At 41.8% G+C, this 12,473-nt stretch overlaps 1 protein-coding gene across 12 annotated transcripts in view; it reads right to left on the bottom strand.

Moving 5' to 3' along the window:
• The window catches only part of Patj (PATJ, crumbs cell polarity complex component), a 324,044-nt gene that overhangs the window by 105,253 nt on the left and 206,318 nt on the right, over positions 1 to 12,473 (bottom strand). For all 12 annotated transcript variants that reach the window (XM_006502704.3, XM_006502705.3, XM_006502699.3 and 9 more), the window contains one exon: positions 3,211 to 3,283. In XM_006502704.3, coding sequence (XP_006502767.1) covers positions 3,211 to 3,283 — 73 coding nt within the window. The remainder of the gene's footprint in view (positions 1 to 3,210; positions 3,284 to 12,473) is intronic.

The following is a 12,473-nucleotide window of genomic DNA, read 5'->3' as shown; positions in this document are numbered from 1 at the left end:
GTAGGCAAACAAGGGCAGCTTGGTGAAGAGAGCTCACAGTTCATGCCACCCAAAGGAAGGTGCCTTTCCAGAGGTGACAGTCACTAGAGCCACCAGAACAGAGAATGTAATTCAAATGGCAATACTGTAAAAGAAATTCTGGAGCTGCATCCTTAAAAATGGGAGTGGGGGTAGGGGGTGGGAAATGGGTTGGTGGTGCAGATAAATAGCTCATTGGTTAAGAGCACTGGGTTGCTCTTACAGAGGTCCTGAGTTCAATTCCCAGCAACCATATAGTGGCTCACAACCATCTGTAGTGAGATCTGATGCCCTCTTCTGGTGTGTCTGAAGATAGTGACAGTGTGTTCATAGACATTAAATAAATAAATCTTAAAAGAAAGGAAGGAAGAAAGAAAGAAAGAAAGAAAGAAAGAAAGAAGGAAGGAAGGAAGGAAGGAAGGAAGGAAGGAAGGAAGGAAAGAAGGAAGGAAGGGAGGAAAGGATTATGTAAGCACCTTGTTTGACTTAATTCTCCATCAACTGAAATGCTGACTCCAGCATACTGCATTGAGCTATTGTGATTAGGATCTTGAAAATTATAAGTGGAATAATTTCTACCTCATTAACAGCACACTTTATTTAAAAAGAAAAATCAGGCCAGGTGTGCTCACTTTTAATCCCAGCACTTGGGAGGTCGAGGCAGGCAGACAGACCTCTATGAGTTTGAGATTAACCTCCAGTCTGGTCTATATACGAGGATGAGTTCTAGGCTAGCCAGCGCGACAGAGTAAGATCATGCTTTAAAACCAAAACCCAAAACCAACCAACTAAACAAATAAACAGCAAAATCAGTCTTTAAATGCTCATAAGATAATGATACCCTTTTGAATGACACCAAGTTCCTTTTTCTGGCTAATTACTGATTCAGCAAGATTAAGACATAATAAAAAAATCTTTTTTTATAGGTGACTGAAAAAAATTTTAATGGTGACTTATCAGTTCAGTGATTAGCACAATTTTTAAAAATGAATTTCAATAGCTCTTAATATGTACTATAAAATTGCGTTAAAATTTCTCTAAATAACAGTTCTCTTGTGCTGAGTGCTGCCCTGTGGCATGAACTGTGCTAAGTCCTTCCTATACACTGATTCTTTCATCTCCATGACAGGTGTGTGGGGCTTGGTGGTCATGGTCAGGTATGCACAGAGGCTCATGGGTATATGATTTAGCCTCCGGGTTTCCTCTCACAGTTGTAAATAACAACACTACCTGAGTCTGGGTGCAAGGATCATGAAAGTAATACTGGAAGTACCCAGACAGGGCCTGGCACAGCTAGCAGCACCCTCAGTCACCTGTCATGTGAAACCCCCCATCAGGAAGCTGCAGATACCAGCTGGCCAGGACCACACTAAGGAAGGCGTGTGGTTGATATCTATAGCCATTCCCAGCAAAAGAAAACAGATGAAGCCATGGTGCTTTTACATAGCTTACTACAATCTGTGGTCTCAGTTATTTACTGGGGTCTCAACATATTCTGCAATACATTATTTAATCCAAGCAATAAGGCAGAAGCTATTGTTACTATTATTTAAAAAACTAGAATGTGGGTCAAAGGGTTAGTGCAACTGCAACTGTTCAGGGCTCCATGGCTCATGGACAATTGCAGGATCGGAACGGGTAGTCTGGCTGGGGGGAGGGGGGGCTGGCCCTCTGTCAGCTGTCTTCTATCTATTTCAAGTCTTTTCTCACCATTCCTACTACAGTCTCTTGGTAATACACACTGAACACAGGGCCTGATGCATACCAGAGACTATAATGCTATACCTTCAGAACCTTTGAGGTCTTAAATAAGTTAAAAAACAAACAAACAAACAAACAACCCCAACCAAACAAAAAACTACAAAAAACCTTAGTGTTAGCAAGACTGCTGAAATCTGACAATGAAGACAATGTTTATTGCTACAAATTTTTGTTTTGTTTTTTGTTTTTTGTTTTTTTAAAGACAGGGTTTCTCTGTGTAGCCCTGGCTGTCCTGGAACTCACTCTGTAGACCAGGCTGGCCTCAAACTCAGAAATCCGCCTGCCTCTACCTCCCAAGTGCTGGGATTAAAGGCATACACCACCACTGCCCTTTGCTACAAATTTTTAATTTGAAGTTTATTTGACAATAACTGGTGTGATGGTTTGTATATGCTCAGTCCATTCCAAGGAGTGACACTATTAGAAGGTGTAGCCCTGTTGAAGTAGGTGTGGCCTTGTTGGAGTAGGTGTGTCACTGTGGGTGTGGGCTTTAAGACCCTCCTCTTTGCTGCCTGGAAGTCAGTATTCTGCTAGCAGCCTTCAGGTGAAGATGTAGAACTCTCAGCTCTGCCTGTACCATGCCTGCCTGGATGGTGCCATGCTTTCTGCCTTGATGACAATAGACTGAACCTCTGAATCTATAAGCCAGCCACAGTTAAATGTTGTCCTTATAAGAGTTGCTTTGGTCAGGTATCTGTTCACAGCGTAAAAACCTACCTAAAACAACTGGGCAAAACAGATTAAAAAATGCAACTGGAATCAATTCTGATTTAATGGTGACTGATCTGGACAGGACTCAGGACACGGGGTCGGGTACACACCTCACAGAGTACATGTGAGGATGTTTCTAGAGATGACTGAGCTATGCAGTAGAAACTGAGGGGGAAAGTCAGAAACACCTTGAAACGTCAGCAGTACCATCCATGAGACTGAGTGCCCAGAAGGAAAAGGAAGAGGGAGACATCAGACCACAGGTGCAAGCGCCATTCCTCCTGGCAAGTGTCTATCACTGCTCCAGTGTGCTGAGGACATCAGAGTTCAGCTGCTTTGTCTTCCAATGCAGACTCACAGCAACAATTCTCAAGGACATGACCTTCAGCGACAGCCTGGGACTACACTGTAGTCCTCCTTGTTCTGAGCTTCCAGCTTCGTGGACTGAGCAGCTGCAGGGGCTCTCTGGACTGAGCATATACATGGCCATTGCTAGGTCATCCAATAGATCTGAGGAACTTTGTAACTCTGAAGAGTCAACACTAGTGAGTTGATTCTAATATATTTATTTAACACTGTAATCATACCTCCACAGCTTTCTATCTTAGGCAGGGAAATTTGCTAGTTAATAGATATGACGTAATTAAAAATCAAAAGGTAAGGTCTTACAGAAATGAGAAATCTATCGAGTGCACTGAGAACTGTTTCTTGCAATCTTACCTCAACAGGCGATGGAGAATGTGATAGCTCCGGGAAGGGAGCGACGGCCATCTGACTGACTGCATCTTCGTTTCTGTGAAATGGACAAACAGGAAGAGTCAGTACTCGAAAATGGTTAAGTTCCTGACTCAAATTACAAGTATTTCCTTTGTTTTCAGTTAAAAAATGTGCACACAACAGCACAGGTATGTGGAGAGATCAAGCATGCAAAGCTATTACACAAAGAAAGGTGTCACGCTTTTAAGAGCTACTCAGATATAATTATTAGTGACACAGAATGATGACTCTGGGAGTTAGTAAACCCATCTTAGAATGTCTGATGTTGTAGAAGATAATTTTAGAACAGTGTCAACTCTTTCGGCGCCACCATGGCATGTCAACTTTTAAAACTGTGCACAGCCTCTAGGTCCTAGTCATGTCTCCAGTGTTGTGTTCTTTGAACTGCAAACATTCCCAGGCTTCTTACTTGGCTTCAAACTTTGCTCTGTCAATAAAGGATGTCAGGGTGTCTATAAAAGGCCCTACATGGCAGACTATGAGGAAGAGTGATGGATGGGGATAGCACAGCTCTAGAAAGATCACACCTTGTGGTTATGTGGATGCTGGGTGTCATCTTAAATGAGCAGAGCATAGAAGAGCTAGAATCTAATCAGCAGGGGAAAGGTACACAACCACCTCTAAAATACCAGTTCTGATCATGTGGCTCATTTCTATCATGTGACCAGCAGACAACAGGCAGTACTGTGTAGGAGATCATGACTGTCTTACACTAGTCACTCATTATGCAAGACCAATATAGCTATGCTAAGATATATTTATGTGAAGTCTTATCTTCCACAAATAAAAGCAGAAAACTCACAAAGATGCTTTCTGTTTAGCACACAAAAGCTGGTGATGAAGTTCACTGTAAGAACATTTACACGAAGCTCTGAATTCAACCCTAGCACCAAGAAGGGGGGGAAATTAACCTAAGACCTGATATGTCTTTTCTCATAGAAAAGTGACCTGACTAGGCAGCTGGGCAACACGTCCACTGGCCCATGCCATTCCTGCTTCAGACTTTAGTCATGTCTCTACTTCTTTGAAAAGCCTGTCGTCGTACTGTTTATAAACACCTATGCATACTTCTCCATATGATTTAATAATCTCAATGAGATGAGCTCCACTAACAAAGGCCACATTTATGTCTTCTACATCCAACCCGGTCATGTCCTGAGCTCACTATCTGCACATTTGACTCTCCACTTGAAGGGTCACTACTACATGTCTGACAAGCATTCTGAGAAAAACAGAATTCACTATTTTCCTAATTCTCCAGATTGTTCTATAGCTGATTCACCTGAGTACTCACTAAGACTTGCCCTCTTGCTCAACCAGGAACTAAGAGTCTTTGAAATTTGCTGCCAGTCATAGTTTTACACATATATAATGCACTTTGATCACATCCATCCCTATGATACTCTCATCCCTTTCCCCCTGCCCTGAACCTCTTCTTCCCTGAAAGTTCCTCTCCCACTTTCCTGCCCATGTCAGCTATATTTAATAGGGTCGTTTGCATGAGTATGGCTGGGAGCTAAGAGTCTTTCTAGAAAAAAACAACTCATTTCTCAGCGGTATTTCCAATCCATGAACAAGACTCATGACTCTATGTTCACAATGTATCTTAAATATTTCCACTGCTACCCATCCTACCCCTTGTGCTGGACACCACCACTTCTCACCCTAATCAAAGAAAGCTCTGTATTTGATTTCCGGTTTTATGTTTCTCAGAATCTGCACTGCAGGCTACTCTTCAGCCAGCCAAGTTATTGTGGTCTTGATAGATAAATCTGATTATAGTCATAACCACCCCTGCCTCCTCCTCTTTATCATCATCTTCTGTTTTGAGACTGAGTTTCCTGTGGCCCAGGCTGGCTTCAAACTTCCTATTAGAGAATGATGACCATGAACCTTTGACACTCCTACCTAATGTGATTATACTTCTGTTCTGGCTTTAAATCATCTTATGGCTTCTTATTCCATTGAGGAGGCAGTCTACTGTGTACCTCACGGGGGAAACCCAGCTCTAGCTGTGGGGCTGTGAGGAAATCACTCTTCACAGTCTTTGTTCCTAGACTGTTATGAAAGTAAACTGGAGTATCAGAATGGTGAATATTCTTTGGGAATTGAGGTGGAGTGTAAAGAAGGGGTGGGAAGCCGGCTAAGTTGGTAAAGTGCCTCCCACACAGTCATGAGGATCGGCGTTTGGACACCCAGCATCCCAGACAAAGCTTTAGTGCAAGGCTCCTAGCACTCAAAACATTGCTGCACATATACTCTGTGGTCATGAGTAGTTGTCTCAGGATATCTGCTTAAAATCTAATGATTTTCCACAAATTAATATGACTTCAATGACATTTAAAGTCCACTGATTTTGTGGAGAGTGGCATCCTAGTGACTTCAAAGAGAAAAGACACAGGAGAAGGAGCATAGAAGGAAAGGGCTGACACAGCAAATGAGCAGTGGGCCACAAGACTTCTGGAGTCTTCACACCCTCAACAGTCTGAGAGTCTCCTCAAGAATCAAACCTGTTTGCTCTAAAGATCAAGCTTTTGAACAGCAGTGAAAGTTAGGCACCCACATGAAATACAACCTAGAGTTGCAATTGTTTGTGTTTTTATAGTTATCTTAAGCACTGCTAAAGAGAGATGCTTACGTGAATTATTCCAGGGTACATACCCCTGTGTGTATGGCCTGAAACCAGAACAATGGATCCTACCTATATTCAACGTTCATATATATTGTGCTCTAGTTTTCTTTCTGTTGCTGTGATAAAAGCACTCTGATCAAAAGAAATTTAGAGGAGGAAGGGATTTATTTAGCTTAAGCTTCCAGGACATAGTCCATCACTGAGGGAAGTCAGGGCAGGAGCTCACCCAGGAATCCGAAGCAGAAACCATAAAGAAATGCTGTTTGCTGCCTCATGCTTAGCTAGCTTTCTTACTAGCTCAGAACCACTTATCCAGGGATGATGCTGCCTACAGTGGTCTAGGTCTTCCAATATCAATTAAGAACTAGAACAATTCCCCACCAGGTTAATCTAATCTTGGAAACACATCAATGGAAAATCCTTTCTCAGGTGTGAAAATCCCTTCAATGCTGTGTTGAGCTGACCGTTAAAGGTAACTAGGGCACACGGATATCTAGGATGGTTTATATATCAGACACAGTGAGAAATTAACAAACATAGAGGTGAGACCTTATTTCTTGGGAATGATAGCTGCTAGCTGGTCACCTAGCAGGAGAGTATGCACGCTACAGTGTCTACTGAATAAGTGATCTGAGAAAACATGAAATGGAAGGCACTGTGATCAAGCTAAGTCCTAAGTGTTCCAACCTGCTTCCGTGACTTAATGACAGTCTTCTGTTTGTAGCCTGCCAGGAACCAGCACTTCCCCATGTGAAGGATAGTACTTGGTATATGTCCAGCTCATAGGCAGTACCTGGATGGTATATGAGACCTATAATAGATAATGCAAACAACCTGTCTCAATATGAGTGGATGAAACATATAGGTACCTTAGTTTGGGCCAACCAAATTTTCCATCTCAGAGGCTCAAATTTTAGAGCAGATACACCGAACTCAGTAGTGTGCCATCAAGGTACTACGAAAGGGAATCCTCCAGTTAATACAGAGCTCAGGAACCTCCCAGTGCTGATAACTCTTGAGGTGTGCTGGTGCCTTCTCTTTGGAAGTCTTAGTGGTTCCTTTTGATAATCAATGAGATATCTCTATAATCTCCTAAGGGTGTCTTCTCCTGTTTTTTTTTTTTTTTCCTAAGACAGACTCAAATTCCCCAGGCTGGTCTCAAACTCACCAGCTGAGAATGACCCTGCTGTCACCCACGAGTGCGGGAATTACAGTCTTCCATCACTGTCACTAGTTCATAGAGTACTGGGATGAGAACCCAGGGCTTTGTGTATGCTAGGCAAGTACTTTACCAACAGAGCTATACTCCAGCCCTGCTTTCCTTTTAACTTAAGCTGGTTAGAGTTTAATTGCTTGCAGTTCAATGATATAGCTCATCTTATTTTGAATATGTACATCTATTTGACACATGTTTATAATACAAATATAGAAATGAATAAAACATGATTCCCATCTTGATGATATTAGCAATTAGTGAGGAATATAGCAAACAAACAAAATTACAATTGTAGAATTACTACCCTGGGGCTGTCAGTTTGTTGTTTCTCAATAGGATATTAAGAACACTACCAATTTGGTCTCTTATTTGTAGAATATTGTGTGTGTGTGTGTGTGTGTGTGTGTGTGTGTGTGTGTGTGTGTGTATATATATACATGCATACATATATATATATTATACACACACACATATAGTATGGCTGGAAATGGCTGGAAAAACAGCTTAGTGGGTAAGAGTACTTTCTTGCTCTGTAAGTAAAAGGAGTTGAGTTCAAATCCTCACACAAAAAGTTGGGTGTGGCTGTGCATGTCTGTAAACATAACATTGAGGAGTAGAGAACCGTGAGAGGTCACTGGCAGGGCAGTAATCATCTGGCCCAACTCAGATGGTGAAATAGCCTGTGTTAAGGCAATAGAGTAGTGAACATTACTCTGTGTTGGGTAGTGGAGCAGCAGGAGGTGATGTATGTGTGGTCATGTATGTGTAGCTGTATGCTTAAATGCACAGGCCAGAGCAGCACACAAGCAAATACTTGCACCACACACACACAGAAATATATGGGCACTGGTAAAACTGAGCAGGATGTATTTATGCAGAATATCATGAAGGCTGGGAATTCCTCCCCTTGTACACATGACTGACAGTGCAGACAGGTCAGTGAATTTACTTACATGATCAGCTTATGTTATATGACACAGCTGACTTCAGGATAAAGGGAGATTACCTGTTTGTTCCTGAACCAACCATGAGAAACCTTTAAATAGAGAACTGTCATGTCTCAGAAACAGTGTCCAGATCTCTTAATCAGACTGAGTTACATGATTCTGAGCTAAAGGAAATTTGTCTGGAACACCTTGAGCTTGGGTAGGTGTAGTAGGAAGGAGCTCATAAGAGAATTTCCCCAGAGCCCACACACTCAAGCCTCACTAATTTTTTATCTCCATCTTGTTAGACCCAGAATAGAAAACCTAGCTACTGTACCAGACCTACAGAGCCATAAGCCAAGAAGCAAGGGTGCAGGGGTGCTGTAAGCCACTGAATTTGTAGCAGTATGTGATACAGTAATTATGTATATACATATGTATGTGTGTGTGTGTATGTATGTATATATATGGAGAGAGATAGAGATAGATAGAGAGGTAAGTTCTCACTATGTAGCTTATGAGGGCTCAGAACTCATTATGTGGCCAGACTGGCCTTGAAGTCTAAATTTTCCTGCCTCAATGACCTCTTGGATATTGATGTAACAAGGTATTTGCCACCAATCAGAAAACATAGTCAGCAGAAATAGCATTTGTGTGCTACTGTATGCCCTTATGAGGTAGCTACGGTTTTCTTCATCACTTTATATTACATGCAGGTAAAGCCACCCACCAAGGCTGCTAAATCACAAGAGCTATGATTCCAAACGATGGTCTGGTTTCAGACCTCCCTTATAACGGTTGTACTAAGTGTCCCGCCTAACCCAGAACTGCAGATGTCATCTCCTTTCATAGGTTCAAGTTAATCAGACCTAGTTTGGGAAAATTTTTACATAGTCACTGTTTTTTCTTAAATCCATTTTATAAACTTCCTAAGGAAAGATACAAATGGTTCCAAGCTTGTTCAATCTACCAAGTGCAGTCTCCCTGAGTCTTGTGTTCACACTGCCTACTACTTATATGGATTTAATGGCTAAAACATGCCTCCGAATGTCATTATTTTAAATAGTATGTATTCAGGAGAACACATTTCGATGATAGTATGTGACAGGGCAAACAGTAAGCAATAGAGCAGAGCATGGCTCCCTAGGCTGCCTAGATCACAGGTACACGGCTGCTCGTACGTTCCTCCAGCATGCACCTTTCTTCCCCTTGCACGGCAGTCCTTATTCACTGTCCTGTTGCTGCTTTGATGATCATGGGAAGACATGCTGACATGGAATGTCTGCAGCATGAATGCCTAAATGCTCAGAGTCAGTGGAGAGGCATGGATTTTGCTGAATTTTAATGGGAATTAATATGAAAAACAACCATTGGAAATTATTAACAGGCTGGAGAGAGGTCTCAGTGCTTGTGAGTGCTGCCTTCCCACAGGACCCAGGGGGATTCTCGGCTCCCACTGGAGGCTTATCACTGCTTGTAAGTCCAGCTTCAGGAGAACTGACACCCTCTTCTTGCTTTTATAGGCACCAGGCATGTGTGTAGTACACAGGCATACATGGAGGCAAAGCCCCCATCCACATGAAATAATTGAAAATAAATGTAAAATTATTTATTAATATTACTAGCATGTATGTGTGTGAGTGATGTGTATCTGTGCATGCAGGAGGTTAGAGGAAGCTGAGGAGCTGGTCATCTTCTGCCCTTCTGTGATCTGTGAGCTCCAGAGACTGAACTCGGGTCATCAGACCTGGGGAGCAAGCACCTTTTTTCTTTTTCTTTTTTTCCCCTCTCCTCTCCTCTCCTCTCCTCTCCTCTCCTCTCCTCTCCTCTCCTCTCCTCTCCTCTCCTCTCCTCTTCTTTTCTTTTTTCTGTCAGTTTGGGCTACTGCTTAGTACAGAAGTATACCCAATTCTATCTTCAGAAAAATATGCTGTATATAATTCTGTAAATGAATGATTTTTTTAAAATCATGCTTACACTTCATTCATAATACTTAAAAATTAGAAATGCGGGCTGGTGAGATGCTGCCCTGAGTTCAAATACCAGCAACCACATGGTGGCTCACAACCACCTGTAGTGAGATCTATGCTCTCTTCTGGTATATCTGAAGACAGCAACAATGTCCTTATTTATATTAATAAATACATCTTTGGGCCAGAGTGAGCAGGGACTGAGCGAGTGGGGTTGACTTGAGAGAGTGGGGTTTGGGGTTGACTGGAGCGAGCAGAGGTCCTAAATTCAATTTCCAACAACCACATGAAAGCTCACAACCATCTGTACAGCTACAGTGTACTTATATGCATTAAAATAAATAAATACATCTTTAAAAAAATTAGAAATGCTCACAGGAAAATGGATCAATAAACTTGTACACCCATAGAATGGAATATTACTCAGCAACTAAAGGAACAAATTTCGATGACTACGACTGACCTTGATAGCAGTGACAAGGTCCTAAATGGGAGGGCCAGGAGGCGAGAAGATCAAGAAGATATGGAAGCTGGGGACAGGAGGTCTTCCAGCCGGCACATTAAGAAGCACAGCATCTTATAGACTATTTCCAGGGGGAGAAATGGGACAGTGTCGATGGAACGCTACTGAGAGGAGTCATCAGGAAGGTAATCAAGCAATGCTGCACAAGGGGAACACAGGATCTATCAAGGGTGTCAGAGGCCGGAAGCACAGCAGCCTTGTGCTATAACTCCAGGCTCTTTAGGGGTGAAAGCCATGTTTCCAGAACCAAAATCTTAACTCCTTTCAGGCCCAGGCTCCAGTCTTTCTCTGGGTTTGTTTGATCCCTCCCTCTGATCATTGGATTCGATTTTGAAGGGATTCGAGTCTCTTTTGGGTTTGTTTTATGCTGTTTTACCTTATGTTAAAAAAAGGCTTGCTTTCGAGTTGTACGAAAGCCCTCTCTCTCCTGACCCAAACATGTTTGTTTAAAAGATCTCTAAATTGCTATCATGAGTCAGTTGGCCACCTGACTCTGAGACAGGAAAAGAGAGAGAGAGAGCAAAACAAAACAGCCCAGGAGAAATACATTATGTGCTTTAAAACAGCTGAAAAGGAAACCAGTCCCAGCAGGATTACTGCCGCTTACCTCAGACCCCTTTTCTTGGTTTCCTTTAACTCTCTAAAACGTTTGCTAAAGTCTAAACTTTATCTCAGGATTTGGGTAAACTTTTTGTACCTCAGTATTTTTACGTTTATTGAGTATGGTTAAAGACCTGTAAAATCTGCTTTTAAAAGTTAGTTTAAACTTGTAACCAAAGGGTAGACAGTTCATAATCTATACATAGCTAACCTTAATTTACTACTTCATGCTAGTATGTAATTTGAAATCGACTCTTGTTTCAAAAAAAAATGTTAGGTTTTGTTTTTTTTTTAAAAAAGGGAATAAGGTTTTCGTCTCCACCTGTAGCAGGTCCTCTGCCACAGGGCTCCAAACCCTAATAGCGCTGGGTGGGAGCAAGCCTCCCAGGAGTGCGGACAGGCCCACACTGCTGCTCTTCTTCCTTCCCATCCTACAGTCCCATCCTAACCCACTTCCATCAGTTGCCCGCACCACGATAAGACATTCCCTCCTGGTTTTCTTGATCTGTATCTGAATTAATTCAAAGGACTCCCCACTCACTAGAACCAGAATAAGTCAAGGACTTACTTTCACCTATGCTATTCTGCTTAGTATATATAAACCTGTTCACCTGTCTTAACTTTTAACTGCATGGCTTTACAAAAGATGTTTATAGTAGGTATTTATATTTTTTAGAAAGCCCAGTGAGCTTGCAGCAATAATTTTTGAAAGAGGAAAAGTAAAAAGAGATATCTCATGTGTTAGGGTAGGTGTATTTATAAAACACTATCATTTCTTATGAGTCAATCTGAGATCAAACTCTCTGTTAAGTCTGTTTATTTCTTTTAAACGTGAATGTGTGGTCTCTCTGATAATTTGTAAAACATCTTGAGATTACTCCTAAATGGCTAAAACAATCTTGATGTAGAACAGCATTGAAGGTTTCCCCTTTTCATATATCAAAAGTTACCACAAGGACACAACAGTCACAAACAGAATAGGATGAAGAGCCCAGAAATAAACCCCTTTGTTCGTGACTGAAAGACTCTCAAGGACAGCAAAGCCACTCGATGCTGGAAGTGATTTCTTTTTATCAAACAGTGCTGGAGAACCCTGACAGTCATATGCACAGAACAACACTGGATCCCTACTTTGTATCCTATGTCAAAATGAACTCAAAATAGATCAGAGACTTAATTATGGGGCTAGTACTGTAAAAAACCTTTGGGGGAAAACAGGGCAAAGTTCTGCAACACTGGGCACTGAATGGCTAAATGGCAGAGCAGATGAATGACACCACATCGACTGTATTGTTTCCTTCTAATGCAACCCAGAAAGTGAAGAGGTGAGAGAAAATAT

Source organism: Mus musculus, chromosome 4 (assembly GCF_000001635.26).
Source record: "Mus musculus strain C57BL/6J chromosome 4, GRCm38.p6 C57BL/6J".
NCBI lineage: Eukaryota > Metazoa > Chordata > Mammalia > Rodentia > Muridae > Mus > Mus musculus.
This window is presented reverse-complemented; position numbering and strand designations above follow the sequence as displayed.